The sequence below is a fragment of the Taudactylus pleione genome, unplaced genomic scaffold, assembly GCF_031769625.1.
Source record: "Taudactylus pleione unplaced genomic scaffold, aTauple2 ptg000084l, whole genome shotgun sequence".
NCBI classification, from domain to species: Eukaryota; Metazoa; Chordata; class Amphibia; order Anura; family Myobatrachidae; genus Taudactylus; species Taudactylus pleione.
The window spans coordinates 270,509-291,402 of NW_028284486.1; the positions used below are offsets into that span (position 1 = coordinate 270,509).

The following is a 20,894-nucleotide window of genomic DNA, read 5'->3' on the forward strand; positions in this document are numbered from 1 at the left end:
GATGCCTGGGTTCGAGAAGTGGTCTCCCAGGGGTACGCCCTGTCTTTTCGGCACAGACCACCCCACCATTTTTTCTGCACAAGTCCTTCTCAGGACAAGACCAAGGCGTTACAGGTTCAGGAGGCTATAGAGTCCTTGCTGAAAGCAGGGGTCATTGTTCCCGTTCCTCTATCACAACGAGGGACGGGGTATTATTCGTCTCTGTTTCTAGTGCAGAAACCCAATGGTTCTCATCGCCCTATCCTCAACTTGAAGTCTCTGAACAAATTCCTCAGAGTTCCCAAGTTCAGGATGGAAACGTTACGTTCCATCATTCTGGCGATGGAACCGGGGGATTACATGGTGTCCCTGGACATCCAGGACGCCTACCTCCATGTTCCGATAGCATCTTCACACCAGCGGTATCTGAGGTTCGCTATCCTTCAACACCACTATCAGTTCCGGGCGCTACCCTTTGGTCTCTCCACGGCACCGAGGGTGTTCACGAAGATTATGGCGGTCATGGCCGCACATGTTCGGAACCAGAATGTACGGCTGCTGCCGTACCTGGACGACCTCCTGTTGCTGGCGAGCTCCCCGGAGGTACTGCTTCAACATCTCCACCTGACGATCGCTTGCCTGCAAGCACACGGGTGGTTGATAAATTGGAAAAAGTCCTCCCTGATTCCATCACAGCGGATGGTTCATTTGGGAGCCCTGCTGGATTCGCGTCAGCAAAGGATCTTCCTGACTCCGGAGAAGGTCGCCTCCCTACAGCTGCGGATACGCAGTTGCCTGAGCCGTTGCCGCCTGTCGGTCCATTCGGCTATGAGAGTTCTGGGGTCCATGGTGTCGACATTCGACATGGTGGAATTTGCCCAGTTCCATTCCCGGCCCCTGCAGGGGCTGATTCTATCAGAATGGAACGGGTTACCTCACCGGATCCGCTCTCAGGTGCTGGTGTTGTCTCCGGACGTTCGGCTATCTTTGGCTTGGTGGCTTCAGACAGCTCATCTGGTCGAGGGGCGCCCATTTTGGATCCCGGACTGGGTCCTGCTCACGACGGATGCCAGTCTCCGGGGTTGGGGGGCAGTGACCGGCTCTTTGTCGCTTCAGGGTCGTTGGTCAGCGGAAGAAGCACTTCTCCCCATCAACATCCTGGAACTGCGGGCAGTATACAGGGCCCTGCAGTCGTCCGGCCCCGCTCTTCACGGAAGGGCGGTACAGGTGCAGTCCGACAACGCCACCACGGTGGCGTATATCAACCACCAGGGCGGAACTCGCAGTCAGGCAGCGATGTCGGAGGTGTCTCGTATCCTGACTTGGGCGGAGGGTCACATTCCAGCGATCTCGGCGGTCTTCATCCCCGGAGTCCTCAATTGGGAGGCGGACTTCCTCAGCCGTCACGACGTGCATCCCGGGGAATGGTCGCTTCACCCAGAGGTGTTTCAGCTACTCGTGGACAGGTGGGGACTGCCGGAGCTGGACTTGATGGCCTCCCGTCACAATCACAAGTTGCCCGTTTATGGGTCAAGGACAAGAGACGCAGGTGCAAGTCTGGTGGACGCGCTGTCGGTGAAATGGACGTTTCACCTGGCGTATCTGTTTCCTCCGATATCCCTGCTTCCTCGGGTTCTGCGGAAATTCAAGCAGGACGGCGGCATGCTCGTGCTGGTAGCTCTGGCGTGGCCCAGACGTCCTTGGTACTCCGATCTCAGGAGCCTCTCCATCGACGCTCCGTACCTTCTTCCTCAGCGTCGGGACCTGTTGTCTCAGGGGCCCTGCCTTTACCCGGATCTGGGTCGGCTGTCTTTGATGGCGTGGCTCTTGAGACAGCCGTCTTGAGGTCTCGGGGCTTCTCCAGTTCGGTTATTGGTACCATGCTCAGGGCACGCAAGCCTGCTTCAGCACGGATTTATCACAGAGTGTGGCACACTTACTTTCAGTGGTGTGAGTCCAGACATTTTGATCCTCAGGTGTTCCGAGTTTCTAGGATCTTGGAATTTCTTCAGTCAGGATTGGATCTCGGCTTACGCCTTGCATCTCTGAAGGTTCATGTGTCCGCCTTGTCCGTGTGGTTTCAACGGCGGATTGCTATACTACCAGACGTTCACACCTTTTTCCAAGGTGTTCTCAGGATCCAGCCTCCCTTTGTGCCTCCTGTGGCTCCTTGGGACTTGGCGGTGGTGCTACGGGTCCTGCAGGGTCCTCCGTTTGAGCCTCTTGAGGCGGTGGAGCTCAAGTGGCTGACATTTAAGACGGTTTTTCTCCTGGCAATTGCTTCGGCCAGGAGGGTGTCTGAATTGGGGGCGCTTTCCTGTCGCCCTCCTTTCCTGATTTTTCACCAGGACAGAGCGGTGCTCCGCACTCGTCCTGAGTTTTTGCCCAAAGTGGTCTCGAAGTTCCATATTAATCAGGAACTTGTTGTGCCAGCTTTTCAGTCCCCTGATCTTTCAGCTGGTGAGACTTCCTTAGATGTGGTCCGGGCGCTTAGAATTTATGTAGACCGGACGGCTTCGGTTAGGAAGTCTGATTCCTTGTTTTTCCTCTTTGGTTTTCACAAGAGGGGTTGGCCTGCCAACAAACAAACGTTAGCCCGTTGGCTTCGTTCCGTTATTTGTGAGGCTTATGCACAGGAGGGCTTACCTGTGCCAGCCTCTGTTAAGGCTCATTCCACTCGTTCTGTGGGTCCCTCTTGGGCTGCTAGACGCGGCGCTTCTGCTGTTCAGCTGTGTAAGGCGGCCACTTGGTCTTCAATTCAAACGTTTTTGAGGTTCTATGCGTTTGACACCTTTGCCTCTCAGGATGCATCCTTTGGGCGCCGGGTACTCCTTTCAGCACAGGAGCGTCCCCGCCCTTAGTTGTACTGATTTGGGACATCCCCAAGGTCAACCCTGTGGACCCCCTATGGACCCTGAAGTAGAAAACAAAAGATATGGTAAGAACTTACCTTTGTTATCTCTGTTTCTACGAAGTCCATAGGGTCCACAGGGCGCCCGCCCTGACGCACCTGGCTTCAAATGGGCTGTGTGGCTGGTCACCGGTTTTCCGTCTCCCATTTCTGTGAGAGTGGTTTCTTGTGTGTTCCAGTCTTCCTTCTCTCTGTTTAGTCTCCTCCTCCGGCCTTGGCTGCTTACCAACTGAGGTGCTGTGGCCGGGGGCGGGGTATAGAGGAGGACGGACCCAAGTGCATCCTGGGAGCAGCTAAAGCTTTAACTGCGTGGTGCCCATGGATCCAGATCCAGCTATACCCCAAGGTCAACCCTGTGGACCCTATGGACTTCGTAGAAACAGAGATAACAAAGGTAAGTTCTTACCATATCTCTTGTTGTTATTACACTGCAGGGGGCACATACATGTATTATGTGTACATGCAGGGTAATTACTGTATGTATCCCACACATGCTGTACAGCTTCATTATTACACTGCAGGGGGCACATACATGTATTATTACACTGCAGGGGGCACATACATGTATTATGTGTGTATACAGGGTAATTACTGGCTGCTCTGTATGTATCCCACACATGCTGTACAGCTTTATTATTACACTGCAGGGGGCACATACATGTATTATGTGTACATACAGGGTAATTACTGGCTCCTTCTGTATGTATCCCACACATGCTGTACAGCTTTATTACACTGCAGGGGGCACATACATGTATTATGTACATGCAGGGTAATTACTGGCTGCTCTGTATGTATCCCACACATGCTGTACAGCTTTATTATTACACTGCAGGGGGCACATACATGTATTATGTGTGCATGCAGGGTAATTACTGGCTGCTCTGTATGTATCACACACATGCTGTACAGCTTTATTACACTGCAGGGGGCATATACATGTATTATTACATTGCAAGGGCCACATACATGTATTATTACACTGCAGGGGGCACATACATGTATTATGTGTACATGCAGGGTAATTACTGGCTGCTCTGTATGTATCACACACATGTTGGGCAGCTTTATTATTACTCTGATTTAGGTATCAGTGTGGATATAAAATATACGCTATATACGGCCCCTGTAGACGCACACACATGGTATATATACTGTACACTATTTCCCCTTTGGAAGGACTATGCACCTACAGGAAGGTTACAGGGCTCTGACATTTTGAGACCAATTGTTCCGAGGACATTCTCACAGAATAAGTGATGGGGTAATTATTCTGACCTAGGAGAGGTCTAGGCCCCCATTTATTAATGATCGATATGGGCATGACCTGACGGTACCGCCCATGATCGCATTGCAATATGGGTTCATAGCGCCAGGATGTACCATCCGCATCCGGCACATGCAGGGACACGGGCTCCGAAATGCCCGGAGAGCTGCCGTGGTTGCTGCGCATTCGCAGTCGTGCTGACTGTACCTGCACAGCCGCCATAGCCGGGGAGGGTTCCCTTATATTAAGGCTTAATCCAATAATCAGAATTCTCCTATAGGGAATTCCTGAGATGGGGCTATTGTTCGTACAGAGCTGATATTTGGCATGGGCGGGTAGAACTGTCGCTCGGTGCCGCATGCCAAATTTCAGGGCAAAAACATAAATAATTCCCAATGACTCATTTTCTATTTCTTCCACTGCCACTTTCCTGCTTTACTGTGAGGGATTCTTGGGATGGCATAACCCAGGGTAGAGGGCGAATTAGGACTTGGGGTTTGTTTTATTAGGTAGGTATTGTGCCAGGGTAGGGCCTTTTGGGGTTCAGGTAATTGAGAAAGTTAGTTTTTAAACTATTAGCCCACAAATGCCCCATTATATAGATAGGAAATGTCATCTTGCTGCACATGCTCAGTAGGTGCCTCCTGCAGGGGGTGCACAGTGGCATCACCTGGGTGCACTAGCATGGCTGGCCTTAGCGGCGGCAGGGAAGCGGCAGAGGTTGCGAGCAAGGTGGCAGACTTGGATTCGAGAGGTTCCAATCCCTGCCAGCCTTTCTGCAGAGTTTGGCAGCTGTGCCATTTTCAGAAATGGTGCCCCAACACCATTTTTGAATTCCAAGATGGCCGCCACAAGCCAATCACGACGGCAGCTGCTGGCAGTCCATCCGGGAAGGAGCGTTAAGAGTTCCTGAAGAAAGAAAATGCCGGAAGCCCAGGGGAGGCAGAGGCCATGAAAAAGAGCTTAAAGGCCACCACCCCCCAGGAGAAGATGCCGTATAATAAACTTTTATTGAAATATTAAAGTGTATTGTTTGATTTAATATTTATTTTGCAGGTGAGCTACAGGTGCCAGCAGACCCTTAATGCCCCGCATGCTGGTACTTTTTTTTTTCTCCAAGTACCAGCATGTAGGGGGGGCTTGCTGGGACCTGTAGTTCTACTGCAAAAAAGACAATATTTTTACACTACACATTTTACACAATCGACCCGGAACCCACCGACCCACCTAGACCTAGGGTTCCCTGGAGAGAGCAACCCATTTATTGGGGGGTTCCCACCACTCCAGGGATCCCCGGCCTGGGCTGACTAGCGTACAGGGGGTAATGCTTTAGCCGGGGGACCCGGTAAAAGGGTTCCCCTGGCCGTGGCATTACTCCCCTGCTAGAAAGGCTGCTGCTGGTTATGGATAATACAGGGGACCCCTACGCTTTTTGTCTCCTGTGTTTCCAAAACCAGGACCGGCTGTGAATAGCCCGAGGCTAGTTGTGCTTTAAGGAGGGGGGAAGAGGGGGGAGTCTGTGCATGCAGTCAGCTATATTTAGAATTTTCTTGATGGTTTTTAAGTCAAAATTTGCTCTTTAAGCCACATATCGTGTCCTGGAGTCCTGGGGAGAGTTCAGAGGAAATCGTTCATGATATCACATTTTGAGCACGTCGTTCCTTGTGTAGGGGCCTTAAGAAGCAGATCAGGGCTGGGACCATCGGCGTCAGTGAGCCCCTCTGTCCCCCGCTGCTGCCCCTGCTCCGCATGTCTGCAGCCGTCTCACCCTCTGCACCCCGAAGACACCTCCCGTGTGCTGTCCGCTCCTCCACCCGCGCTTGAGTACCATTTTGTTGCCCATCTCCCCTGCAGGTGGCCCCGGTTTGCTGCTCCCGTCCCTAATGGTTAATAAATTATAAATAAGCAATGAAATTCCATAGACAAAAAAAACCTTCGTGTCACATGTCCCATTAAGGCTTCTTAGACATGATCTGAAATGTAACAAAAAAGAATGAATTTCTGCCACTCAAACTCCAAAAAGCGATGTAATTACGACCATAGGGCTGACGCCTGATGCGTTCCTCGCGCAATACAGATATGGTTCTTGCGCTGAGAGATACTTTGTGTCTGTGTCACAGCCTATTGCATATAGTTATCATTTAATTGTTTAGATGTCCATACAATAAATATAGAACCTATTCGTCTTGACTTCCTTTCTGTCCAGTAGGATTGGGAACCTTTGCCGCCATCATCTGTGGGTAGAGCACTGATCCGTTCCGTCTGTGTTTTCACACGTGACCAGTGAGAATGTACATCCCACAGTTATGTTCAGCGTCGCAAGGAATATAAACCATAAACATGCAATACTGGTCACACTACAGTACACGTCTCTGTTTTGTCTATAATCTTTTGTAGTCTAACAATGTTATCATTTTTATTATGCTAAAAGTCTCCTTTTTTTTTTTTCTACAGGCCGCACTGGAACCCTAGAGATGACCGCCATTCATGGCTTGTGTGAGGAAACGCCGAGTGGAGCATGGTCCCGATAGCCTGCTGTGCCAGTCTTATGAGGATCTCCTGTGTGCCGGGGAGAGTCTGTTCCTGATCCTAGTGTCCTGCTGTGGCCTGTCTTCACTTTGTGCATGGGGTGGCGTTGCCAAGCCTCACCACAGCAGCTGTTGATGTGGGCAGGATGAGTGCTGCGCCATGATGATGGCACGGAAACAAGATGTGCGTGTGCCCACCTATGGTATCAGCGTGGTGGGCCTATCTGGCACTGAAAAGGAGAAAGGCCAGTGTGGCATCGGGAAGTCATGCCTGTGCAACCGCTTCGCACGTCCCAGTGCGGACGATTTCCACTTGGACCACACATCCGTCCTCAGCACTAGTGACTTTGGAGGCCGTGTGGTGAACAATGACCATTTCCTGTACTGGGGAGAGTTGACCCGGCTGCTGGAGGATTGTATAGAATGCAAGGTACATGTGGTCGAACAAACAGAGTTCATAGACGATCAGACGTTCCAGCCTCATCGTAGCACAGCCCTGCAGCCTTACATCAAGCGGGCAGCCTCCAGTAAACTTGCTTCTGCTGAGAAACTCATGTATTTCTGCACGGATCAGTTGGGGTTGGAGCAGGACTTTGAACAGAAACAGATGCCTGAAGGCAAATTGCTGGTAGATGGTTTCCTGCTGTGTGTAGACGTCAGTCGTGGGATGAATAGAAACTTTGATGACCAACTGAAGTTTGTGTCCACCCTATACACTCAGTTAGCCAAGACTAAGAAGCCTATCGTACTCGTTCTGACCAAGTGTGATGAAGGAGTGGAGCGGTATATCCGCGATGCTCACGGATTCGCACTTAACAAGAAGAACTTGCAGGTGGTGGAAACCTCGGCCCGGTCTAATGTCAATGTGGACCTTGCTTTTACTGCGCTTATACAGCTGATAGATAAAAGTCGTGGTAAGTCCAAGATCATTCCTTACTTTGAGGCACTGAAGCAGCAGAGCCAGCACATTGCAGCAGCCAAGGACAAGTACGAGTGGCTGGTGGGACGCATTGTGAAGTCTCACAATGAGACGTGGCCGAACGCCAGCCGACGCATGCTGAGCTGCAGCGAGTATCAGGAGTATTTGTACTTGGAAGGTACAGATAAAGCAAAGAAGCTGTTCCAGCAGCACATCCAGCGCCTCAAGCAGGACCATACCGAGCGGCGTCGCAAGGTTTACTTGTCCGTTCTCCCACGTGCTTTAGATGTCCTTGTGCCTGACCTGGGTGAAATAGACCACCTGAGCTGGCCCAAAGTGGCCAAGTTGCTGGACTCCAAGCATGACTTCTCCCAGTGGTTTGTGGTACTTGAAGACACTCCCTGGGATCTGACAAGTCACATAGACAACATGGAAGATGATCGCATACCTTACGATATGATGGAAACCCCTCCGGCTGCAGAGGTATACTTTAGTCACCTTGAAAAACTAAGGAATGCAAGGAAGAAGGCTGAGATGAAAAAATCATTCAAAGAAAATCTAGGTACATCCCCGTTTATCACCCCGGGGAAGCCTTGGGAAGAGGCGCGTAGCTTTATCATGAGTGAGGAGTTTTATCAGTGGTTGGAGGAACCAGTCTATATGGACATTTATAGTAAGCATCAGAAGGAAATCATTGACAAGGCCAAGGAAGAGTTCCAAGAGTTACTGCTGGAATACTCCGAGTTGTTCTATGAACTGGAATTAGATGCCAAGCCCAGCAAAGAGAAAATGGGGGTGATTCAGGATGTTCTGGGTGAGGAACAACGGTTTAAAGCACTGCAGAAGCTGCAGGCAGAGCGCGATGCCCTAATCCTCAAACACATCCACTTTGTCTATCATCCCACTAAAGACACTTGTCCTAGTAACCCTTCTTGCGTAGAGACCAAAATTGAACAACTTCTAAGCTCCAGGTGCACTTATCCATATGAATACCTCCATAAAGACCCAAATGTGGACAGGATTAATTTGGTGATCCTTGGCAAGGATGGACTGGCTCGGGAACTGGCTAATGAGATCCGTGCCCTTTGCACCAATGACGATAAGTACGTGATTGATGGGAAGATGTACGAGTTATCTTTGCGTCCTATTGAGGGCAATGTGCGGCTCCCAGTGAATTCATTTCAAACAATAACTTTCATGCCTCATGGATGTCTCTGCCTTTACAACTCCAAAGAGTCTTTGTCCTACATAGTAGAGAGTATTGAGAAGAGCAGAGAGTCCAGTCTCGGACGGAAGGAAAACCACTTGCTCAATTTGCCCCTTACATTAATTCTAGTTAACCGGAGGGGTGACACAAGTGGAGAAACGGCGCACAGCCTCATTCAGCAGGGCAAGCAAATGGCCAGCAAACTGCAGTGCGTCTTCTTAGACGCCGCCTCCACGGGATTAGGCTATGGCCGCAACATAAATGAGAAGCAGATTAGTCAGATACTTCTGCGCGTCCTTCTCGAGTCCAAAAGGAATCTGAATCTTGTAAGCTCCTCGCCCAGTATCAAGGACCTGGTTGATTGTGAACTGCGTATAGTTATGTGTCTGATGTGCAGCGATCCCTTCAATATGGAGGAAGTGCTTAACGCTCTCAAACCTCACACTTATCGTCCATCACAGTTTGGAGTTGGTGGCTCTGTGGTACTTGACTTGCCCATAGGTAGTCAGAAGCGCCGGCTGGAGTTGCTCATCTTGTCCTATCATGCCTCCTTCAACATTCGCAAGACACGACTGGTACACGGCTACATGGTTTTCTATGCAGCTAAGCGTCGTGCCTCTTTGGCTATGCTGCGTGCCTTTCTGTGCGAAGTGCAAGACATCGTCCCTGTGCAGCTGGTTGCCTTGACAGAGGGCCCAGTAACGCTCTTAGACAATGTGACCAGAGACCAACTGACAGAAGGAGAAGAGATTGCACAAGATATCGAAGGCAAGTTCTTGATGTTGCAGTATGGGCAAGCCCAACCCAAGCTGGACATGTTCTACTCTTTTTTTAAGGATGTGGTGGAAAAGAAAGTTATTATTGAAGCCTCGCACATGTATGACAACACCGCAGAAGCATGTAGCACTACTGAAGAGGTTTTCAGTTCACCTCGGGCAGGTTCTCCTCTCTGCAATTCCCATATGCCTGACTCTGAGGAGGACCTAGACCCATCCCCTCAACATATTCTACCTAGAGAGGACATTGGTAAAGCTGCACCCTCCAGAAACCTTTCAAAATTGACCAGAGAGTTGGAGGACAGTGAGAGTATTCCATTCATCTCTGTCATGAACACCACCTTAGAGAGCAAACTCAACAACAAGGTACCTCCACCCCTCAAACCAAAGCCTCCTATTCCATTTGAAATTTCCAAGTCTGATCTGTCCTATCTAGAGCCGGGGTCCCGTGATGGACACAGGAGGTCCTTGACGTCCATCACCTGGCCCCCATCAGAAGCCTTTGACCCTTCAGACTATGCTGAACCTATGGATTCAGTAGTGAAGCCAAGGAACCAGGAAGAGAACATTTACTCTGTGCCTCACGATAGCACACAAGGAAAGATAATTACTATTCGAAACACTAACAAGCCACAGTCCAATGGCAGTGGCAATGGTTCCGACAGTGACATGGACACCAACTCTCTGGAGCGAGCACGGAAAGCATCCATAGTGACCAAACCAGTCCTGTATCGGACCAAGTGTGCCAAACTCGGGAAGTTTTCCAGCTATCGGAGCAGCTTCAGTGTGGGCAGTGACGATGAACTGGGGCCAATAAGGAAAAAAGAGGAGGAGACTGGAACCCAAGGACCAAAGGGGGACAACACTACAAATACCTATGAGGCGGATGGAGAGGATCCACGCAGGAGGAACATCCTGCGCAGTCTTAGAAGAACCACTAAGGTATTATTATGGGTGTTGTGTATGCAGATCAATTAGTCTGGCAGGAGAGCTTACATAAGTATCTGTGTGTATAAATGTATAAAAAAGTCTGTATAGAGAGAGAGATGTGTGCATGTAGATTCTCAATCATGTAAAAAACAAATATTTGCTGGGGTGACTACCCAAATGAATCCAAAGGTTCCCTGATGCAAACAGATACCATAAAAGTTTATTTTTATCCTTCGTTTCGTTTGTGGATGATGGAAAATAAATCAGCAGTAGCCATGCTCCTATGGGTGATGCAGTTGGTGCAGCGATGGATTCTGAAATTATAAACAAGTGGGGACACTTTTTGTGTAGGGCATAATTCTGGACACATAACCATATCCTTCAAATTTGAACCTCGTTTATAGCTATTCAAAGGTTATTCAGGTATACGCTTCTTACAGACTGGATTTGTGGCCACAAGGTGCCAATGTTTAATGGCATCTCGAACAATAGAACATGTGGTATCATATGTTCTGGTAAATACAAACATATCATCTAATCCTTCACGTCGTCTTTTAACAATACAAAGACGGTAGACTTCACAAGTTTTAATCTGGCATTTTGAGACATCTATCACTATAGCCCCTGTGGATGAATCTAGAGCTGTAGTTCTGCATTGGATTAGTCAGAGTTATTACACAGAACCCTTAGGAACTGCGTCATTGGGAGATTCTGCTTTAGTTGGGTACACTGGTGACTTTTATAGGATAACCATGTTACAATGTCTGTTTTCTAAACAGTCTCTGCCCATAACACTTGGTGGTGTGATATCCCAAAAATCTATCTTGTTAGAGTTCAAAGTAAATCTAATGGGTGTATCAAGATAATTCATATATTTTAGCATGTCTTTGCAGTATCTTCAGACCCCATCTAAATAACAAATATACCATTGATGTAGCGTCGACAGTGTACAATATTTTTTGCACATTTTTTTTAAATTAGTATATTCATAGGTATCCATACACAAATTAGAATTCAATGGGGCAATGTTACTACCCATCACAGTACCTGCAATTTGGAGAAAACATTGATCCCCCATATTTTAAGTAGTTACAAATTAAGATAAATTCAAGTAAATTAATAAAAAACTCTCGGAGGGGATACCCTTGCGTCTGTCACGGCCTGTCTGATGTTTGCAATACCTTCGAAGTGAGGGATGACTGTATATAATGATGAAATGTCCATTGTTACCAAGGTTGAGTCATCTAATCTGGGTAGAGTAATAATTCCAGATATAAAGCCATTAGTATCTTTGAGATTAGCTTTTGATAATTTGACACATGGTTGTAAAATGCTATCCAGATATTGCACTACAGGAGAAAACATTGAGTTGCGAGCCGATATCTGGCGCCCCAGTGAAAGTTTTGTGTATTTTTGGTAACATATGATAGAGCATCTTGGAAAATCTGTTCTCAAAAACTGTGACTGTTTACCAATCCCATTTGTTATGTAAGACCACCTCAAGTAAAGAATTGAGTTTGGTTTTTAAATAAGAATGTAGGATCACCCCTTAATCTAAGGCATGTGCCAACATCAGACCGTTCTCTCCTCAGCTCTTTGTCATACTTAGTGTCTTGTACGACGACTCCACCTTTGTCTGCTCATGTATTAGTGACGAGGAGATATTTTTTCTCAAATTATTTAATGCAACTCCATCAAAAAGGATCACTTTATATCTGTATTTTCTGTTTGTTTTAAAATACTCCTGTATAGTTTGAACCATCAGATGAGAGAAGGTTTTAATACTCAAATTCTATGGGGTCACAGGTATTTTTATGTTTGAATTTAACAATCTCACTAGCGCTATCTGTCATATGGGTGAAATTTCTCTTTTAATTTAAATTATGTGCCAGTTTGTCAGTCAGTACTTAGGGGGGGGTGCCAGGACTATTACTGTCAGTCAGTACTTAATAATAGTCCTTGCTCCCCCCTGTCAGTCAGTACTTTGTAATAGTCCTTGCTCCCCCCTGTCAGTCAGTACTGAGTAATGGTCCGGGCTTCCCCCTGTCAGTCAGTACTCAGTACTGAGTAATGGTCCGGGCTCCCCCCGTCAGTCAGTATTGAGTAATCGTCCGGGCTCCCCCGTCAGTCAATACTTGGTAATAGTTCGGGCTCCCCCGTCAGTCAATACTTGGTAATAGTTCGGGCTCCCCCCTGTCAGTCAGTACTTCGTAATAGTTCGGGCTCCCTCCAGTCATTCAGTGTTGAGCAATGGTCCGGGCTTCCCCCTGTCAGTCAATACATAGTAATAGTTCGGGCTCCCCCCTGTCAGTCAGTACTGAGTAATAGTCCGGGCTCCCCCCTGTCAGTCAGTACTGAGTAATAGTCCGGGCTCCCCCCTGTCAGTCAGTACTGAGTAATAGTCCGGGCTCCCCCCTGTCAGTCAGTACTGAGTAATAGTCCGGGCTCCCCCCTGTCAGTCAGTACTGAGTAATAGTCCGGGCTCCCCCCTGTCAGTCAGTACTGAGTAATAGTCCGGGCTCCCCCCTGTCTCAGTCAGTACTGAGTAATAATCCGGGCTCCCCCTGTCTCAGTCAGTACTGAGTAATAATCCGGGCTCCCCCCTGTCTCAGTCAGTACTGAGTAATAGTCCCCTTATCAGTATTTTTATACTCAAGTAATTCTCTCCATCCTTCCTTTATAGAATCCTTGTAGCCCAAAAATGTTTTTCATACCTACCAGGAGTAAGCCGTACATTATAGTCCAGTTGCAGATAATAATTTGGACAGTACATTGCTGCCATCACATCTCTTTACAACAACAGTCACCAGAGGTTCCAGGCAGTATGAGTGAAGCCATGTGGTGGTGATTCTCGTGTGTGTTTGTACCTTATTGATGATGACTGTTATTGATTATGCAGTTATCACCTGCAGATGTCGGTACACATTTGCACCACTTGTTCTTTATAATGGTGTATGTGAATATAAATGTATATAAAATATATATAACATTTTTTTTTTTTTTGCTTTATCGAGATCTAGAGACCATCTTAGTAACAATCTTTTAGTTGGTGGAATTGGCGAATGTTGTACGGCAGATATCGGACTCTGTAGGCTCAGTACATAGTCCCCTGTATGTTCCTGGATGTCGTGTAGTGTGACGGGTTGGTTGTGTGGCAGCAAGGTTGTGTATTTTGGGTATTAGACAGTGGAGTTAGGGAAAGTACCATCTTCTCTGTAACTGGCAGCCAGCTTCTGCTGGTGGGAAGATCATTCGCTCAGTGTATGAAGATGGTGAGGACATCCACGTTGGTAATAAGCCCTATTTGTATTCCCTGTCTCAGACATGCAGTTTATGGCTAGTTATATTTCCTGTCATTTCTCTATGGCAGCCGCAATGTATAACCCTCAGTAAGGAGAAGAGACTTGTGGGAACGTACATGATGTTATTCCTTCTTCTCTGTGGTCTCTGAGAATGTTCCGCAGCTGTCCATGGCTGCCATGGAAATATACATGAATGATTATTTCATTTCCTTTTTTCAACTCCGTGCCAGTCATAATGTATGGCACATACCCAAGCAATATGTAATAATAAGGATGGTTCAGTATAATCAGCAGTAATAAGATGCAGGTCATTCATATCAAATCACTGCTGCTAAACGGAGTATGTGAAGAGATGACCAACCTGCTGCCATGTGTAGATCATCTGCTAGGGCCTATGCCCATGTGCCCAGGAGGTTGGCACCGCCCCTGGAGAATTCGCCTTTTCTGGCACCTCGCGCCCGCTCCCCCTGTACGCCCGCACAATGACCCCTCTGATTCATCTTTTAAGACCGGTTTCTTGTAGACCCCCTACGGCCATGTCCTACAGGGATGGCAGAAAGTTGATCTGTTTTCCTGAATTTGTTATTTCTGGAAAGGCGCACAGAACTTATCCGTGTATGATGTCATTATTTATCGTCCGCTGGATGGAGACAAAAGTATCACTCACTGATTGTCAATATTGTAAATTACATTTGGTAAAATGTACGACCACTTTCTCTGTATAGATGTTCAAAAAGGGCTCCATACCCCATAGGGCATAGACCAAAGAGCAGGTGTCTGCGCTGGGCCAGAATCTGTGCCTGATGGACATCTGACAGACACAGCTGAGAACAAGACTGTTCCTGAAGCATTCTCTAAGCTACCGCAAACCAAGGACGGCACGGCCAAAACGGAACCCCCCCCCCCCCCCGTCCTATCGCTGCGTCTCCTTTTCTGCATACACTAAGCTGCTTGCAGTGAACTGAAATGTAGGGAATGAACCCTAGCTGAATGGACAGCGCCAGTATCCCTTGTTCTGGTGTCCCTGTGCTGGGGATAGAGCAGTTACTTTGCTCTTTGTAGATGTGGCCATTGAGCCTATTTGAGGGAGTCCTGTCTGCAGTTATAGATGCAGAACCTCTTAATGTAAGGCCCCATGCTACTGTATGGAGAAGAAATGGACTGATGGAGTATATCTTCTCTCATTCCCTTGCTACGCATTGCACAGATGGACATCCAATTTCATTTTTAATTTTATCCAGTCTTCTGCTAAAGATACTGTCTCTGTCCTAAGCGGTAGCTGTTGTGAATTAGCCAGGTGCCTTTTTGCTGTATTAATCCAATAGTGTTCCTGTAGGGGATGCGGTCATAATACCAACCGTGGGGATTCCAGCGCTCAGAATGCCGGGAGCCAGCATCCCAAAGGTAAGTAGGTGGGGTTAGGCACCAAAATGGGGGAGGATTAGGATGCGGGTAAGGGGAGGTTAGGTTTAGGCACCAGGAAGGGAAGGTGGAGGGGTAGGATACCGACCGACAAGTGTTGGTATCCTAACCCTGTCGGGATGCCGGCGTCGGGATTCTGGCCGCCGGAATCCCGAGCGCCTGCATCACGTACCCAACCATCCTGTAGGAACGTCACTGTCTAAGCTGGTCTGTGCTTGGCAACATTCTCTAACTTTATCTTCACCGGAATGTCCTACAGATAAGTCCTCAAGGTGATTCCTTGTGTTCTGAGTATCCATAAGAACAGCACCTTGTGGAATGGGAGATAGGTGATGTGGAGGCCGGGTCCAAGCATGCAGAACCTGAGAAAATGGTGATTTTGAACTGTAGTCGCAATGAGGAGATGAGCATCTTTTAGTTCTAGGCATTAAAGCAGTTTCCTCATTTCCGTTTGGAGCCAAGTCCATTATCCAGGTGGACTCTACAGGGTCCAAGCGGAAATATGACGATCCATGTATCTGCATACTTTGATATCCTGCTCCCCAGAGGACTCCATGGTTGTTGTGAGGCCTTTCTTCCCTTCTTTAAGGAACAAAAAAAGCTGCCTAAATGTGGCACCACCAAAATGTGCAAAGTCCTGCTTCCTAGGCCGGCAGTGCCTGGACTTTCCTGGACTTCTGTCTAGAAGAAGACAGAAAATCAAAATGAGTGAAGTCCTATATTGGATCACAAAATAATTTGAGGCCTCCAGATTTTTGGGACCAATAGACACCTCCGGGGTGATGGCTGTCAGCCAATCTTCAAAGCCAGTTCTCTTCTTAGAGAATTTAGGTGCCTCCTAGGTGTTGTATCAAAAAGTCATATTTTATGAAACCAATAAAGTTCTTGTGCCAGAAGGAAGCATAAATGAGCTTTTGTGTATTACTTACTAGAGGTCATCTATGAGGTGGTGTTATGGTATAGTCCTCTCATACATATGAAAGAACAAGAATTTGTCACAAACTACTGCAGTATATGTAGACAAGATTTATTACTATAAACATGAGATTGAAAATTTGTACATCAAATAAAATATATCTGGAAAGAAATTGTTTCTTTAAAATAACCGAATAGGCGGAAGGTATCCAATGGCACCCCAGCACGTTTCAACCTAAATGAACTTCATAATACACAACTGTATTTATAATCCAAATGTCGACTCGTTTTTATAATAATGTAGGACCTGCGGCTGCTTTCCCTAGCAGACACCGGTTTTCCACCTTCAATGTGCTCCTTCTGAGACTGCAGAGCTCTACAAATGGCTGTCCCCCATTGGATGCCACGGTGGTTATTTTAAACCCGAGAGAACGGGCAATGGTAGCGAGACGGGGACCTTGCCACCGTGCTTATATCATTGGGTCTCTCCCCCTGTATATTTTCATAAATCCTCTTAAATTAGACAAGTATCCAGCATTGACGTCTCCTTCTGAGAAATGTACGGTTTCATCTGTTCGGAAAGCGGCACTGCGCTGTCTCCGGGCTGAAGGATACAGCACACGCGTCAGATAAAGGTGCATCACGTGCCACGTGGACATCATGGTGAGGCTACTGCTCTTCCCTTCCAGCTATGGAGAGTACTGAGAAAGAAAGGATCGCTAACTTACCATCTATGTAGAACCGCTGCGCTCTGGCTCTTTGAGGGTGGGCCCGTTGTGTACAGCTTCTCCAACAGGTGGCATAAAACATATTAGCGCTGTGACCGCCAGGTGCACCAGATAAAATAGAAAGGGGGGGCTGAAGCTCCAGTCTCGTGTTTTTTTATATGGAAGTATCAATCAGCGTCTGCAAGTGGCCACCCCTGGCCCTACTTGCACTCCTGTAGGTGCTCCGGGGGGCCCTCTGGGAACCGTTAGAACACTGGGGTAAAGATAACATAACACCCTCTGTTCACACTGCCTTACTCATCTGAGAGACTGGGGAAAGATCTCAAAGGGAGGGAGCAGTCACACTATATACAGGGAGGGGGGGTATATGTTGGCTAAGGAGTTATCCCATACATTATGGCTGCCATGGAGTTGATGAGAGAGGTTCTTTAGATATTACATATTATGTTATTGAGAGCTCTATGGTAAGGTAATTTGGTTTAAATGGTGCATCCAGCCTCCCATCAAAAAGACCCCTGGTTTTCTAAAGGGAAACATTTGGCAAAGTTTGTTTCTACTTCAGGGTCCACAGGGCTTTCACCTTGGGATATAGGTAGGCTGGGCAATCAGTCCGGGCACCACATAGTTAAATTCCTTGAGCCTCCCAGGATGCAACAGGCTCCCCTCCTATACCCTACCCCCCGGCCAAGGCACAGTCTGTTTCGTCGGTGCTCGGCCGGAGTCGGGTGTTCCACAAGCAGGGGGGGCTGTTCACAGCCCCTGAAGATTTCTATGAGTGGTAATGTGGACAGTCCGGATGTCCGCATAACCGCCAGCGGCGAGACCCCAGTACTGATCTGGGGATCTCGGCGGGCCTCTGGGGATTATTTCTGCTGACAGGGACCCCGGAGGATCCCTGACTGGCCGGATTTAGGGGGGATGGGTAAGTAACGGCGGACATCCGCGGTGGGCGACCGCCATCACAGTCATATTTTCACCCAGGGCTGGGGGCTTCCTGGGTGCAGGTCTGCTGGAGGAGCCAGGCACTGAGTCCTGCGCTCCACCTAACCTCCAGGGACAGCAGGCCAGAACAGTAGCGGTACCGCTCTGGCGTCCCTGGAGTTAATTGCAGCCAGGGGGAGGATGCCTTCCCAAGGTGGGAGGCCGACTCTTTCAGTTCGCCCAGTGTTGGTGTCAGACCACCTTGGACACTTGGGTAAGGGAAGTGGTCTCTCACGGAAAAGACCATCAATTCTTTTTCACGGATCTTCATTCAAACCCAGAGAAGGCTCTGGAAATTCACAAGATGGTACGATCCATGCTCTAAGAGGGGGTTATTGTGCCGGTCCCACTGCCCCAGAGGGGAATGTGTCATTACTCCTATCTCTTCCTGGTGCAAAAACCGAATGGATCATACAGGCCTATCCTCAACTTGAAGGCTCTAAACAAATATTTGAGGGTGCCTCGGTTCAGGATGGAGACCCTGCGTTCCATTACCTTGGCTATGGAACCTGGGGACTTTATGGTGTCTCTGGACATCCAGGATGCCTACCTTCATGTACCAATAGCGGTCTCTCATCAGCGCTTTCTCCGATTTGCGGTAGCAAATTAGCATTATCAGTTTCAGGCTTTACAGTTTGGCCTTTCTACAGCCCCGAGGGTGTTTACCAAGGTCATGGCGGTAATGGCGGCACACCTGCACCTGCAGGTGGTACGCCTCCTACCTTACCTGGACGATCTGCTACTTCTGGCAGGATCTCCAGAGGTACTTCACCAGCTCCTGCAACTAACTATACAAGTGTTGCAGAATCACAGATTGCTGTTAAATTGCATGAAGTCGTCCCTAACGCCATCTCAGAGGATGCTTCATCTCTGAGCTCTGCTGGACACTCAGCAACAGCAAATCTTTCTGACGGAGAAAGAGATCTGTGTTACAGGCAAGGATTCGCACTTGCCTGCGGGATCACAGAAATTAGATCTATTCTGCAATGAGGTTACTGGGGTCCATGGTGTCGACGTTCGACATGGTAGAATATTCCCAGTTTCACTCAAGACCTCTACAGAAACTGATCCTATCCAAATGGGGCGGAATACCTCTTCGGCTAAAGGTTCAGACACTGGTGCTGTCTCCGGAGTTATGTCTATCATTGACCTGGTGGCTTCAGAAGTCTCATCTCCTCATGGGACGCCCTTTTTGGATAACGGATTGGACTCTCCTGATGACGGATGCCTGTCTCGGGGGTGGGGCGCTGTGTTGGGTCCACATGTGTTTCAGGGCCGGTGGACCTCGGCAGAGTCTGCTCTTCCAATTAACATCTTAGAACTTCGGGCAGTTTTTCGGGCCTTACAAAAAACTACACTGTTTCTACAGGGTCGTCCTGTACAGATTCAATCAGACAACACCACGACTGTGGCTTATATAAATCATCAGGGAGGAACTCGAAGTCAGGCAGCTCTAAGAGAGGTGTCTCGCATTCTGACTTGGGCGGAAAACAACCTACCAGCCATCTCTGCAGTGTTTTATTCCGGGAGTACTCAACTGGGAAGCGGACTTCCTCAGCCATCACGACATGCTTCCAGGGGAATGGTCTCTTCACCAGGAAGTATTTCAGCTACTGGTGGACAGGTGGGGACTTCCGGAAATAAATCTCAATTCATCCAGACACAATCGCAAACTGCGGGTGTGCGGCTCCCGAACAAGAGACGCAGAAGCTCTCCTTGTAGACGCTCTGTTGGTACAATGGACCTTTCAGTTTCCGTACCTAATTCCTCCGTTCCCCCTGCTTCCTCGCGTGTTGCGAAAGTTCAAGCAGGACGGAGGCATGATTTTACTGGTGGTACGGCGTGGCCCTGATGTCACTGGTACTCCGATCTACGGAGTCTTTCCATAGACACTGTGGCTACCCCCTCAGCGTCCGGACCTGTTGTCTCAGGGTCCGTGTCTTTACCCGGATCTGGGTCGGCTGTTTTTGACGGCGTGGCTCTTGAAACATCCCTCTTGAGGTCAAAGGGTTTTTCAAGCTCGGTGGTTCCCACCATGCTCCAGGCCAGGAAAGCCGGCTTAGTCCAGGATTTACCACAGGGTCTGGCACGCCTATTTTGTGTGGTGCCAACCTCAGAAATATGATCCTTTTGGTGTTTCGTGTTTCTAGAGTCCTTGCCTTCCTTCAGGCAGGCTTGGATAAGGGCCTGCGCCTTGCTTCTTTGAAGGTGCAGGTGGTCTCCCTTGTCGGTGTGGTTTCAGTGTCGAATTGCTCGTTTGGCTGATGTCCGCACCTTTATGCAAGGGGTTCTTCGCATTCTGTCCCCCTTTGTCCCTCCGGTGGCACCATGGGACTTGGCGGTGCTGAAGGCTATTCAGGGTTCCCCATTTGAACCACTGGGCTCAGTGGACCTCAAATGGCTTTCGACGAAGGCCGTTTTTCTTTTGGCTATTGCATCTGCCAGAAGAGTGTCGGATTTGGGGGCTCTTTCTTGTCGTCCCCCTTATTTGATTTTTCATCAAGATAGGGCGGTTCTTAGGACATGTTCTGGTTTTCTCCCTAAGGTGGTATCCAGTTTCCACATTAATGAGGAGATCATTGTTCCGGCCTTTCACTCTCCTGGTTTGTCGGTGGGTGCGGCTACGTTGGATGTGGTTCGCGCTCTTTGCATTTATGTGGAGCGCACCTGTTCTTTACGGAAATCGGATTGTTTGTGTTGTACAGTTTTCGCAAAAAAGGTTGGCCGGCCAATAAGCAACCTTTGGCCCGTTTGGCGTTTGTTTGGCGATTTCCGTGGCCTAGGTTCATGAGGCCATTCCTGTTCCTCCCTCGGTCACTGCTCATTCTACGAGGTCCGTCGGTCCCTCGTGGGCAGCTCGGCTTGGCACCTCGGCTTTTCAGCTATGTAAGGCGGCCACGTGGTCTACGGTTCAGACCTTTGTGAGGTATTATGCTTTCGATACCTTCGCCTCTCAGGTTACTTCCTTCGGACGCCGGATTCTCCTTTATGCACAGGAGCGTCCCCGCCCTTGAAGGGTACAGCTTTGG

General features: G+C 48.5%; 1 protein-coding gene across 2 annotated transcripts in view; it reads left to right on the top strand.

The window, feature by feature from the left end:
- The window catches only part of ARHGAP35 (Rho GTPase activating protein 35), a 67,545-nt gene that overhangs the window by 35,915 nt on the left and 10,736 nt on the right, over positions 1–20,894 (top strand). For both annotated transcript variants that reach the window (XM_088468274.1, XM_088468275.1), the window contains exon 2: positions 6,612–10,529. In XM_088468274.1, the coding sequence (XP_088324400.1) occupies positions 6,846–10,529 (3,684 nt within the window). In that variant the 5' untranslated portion in view covers positions 6,612–6,845. The remainder of the gene's footprint in view (positions 1–6,611; positions 10,530–20,894) is intronic.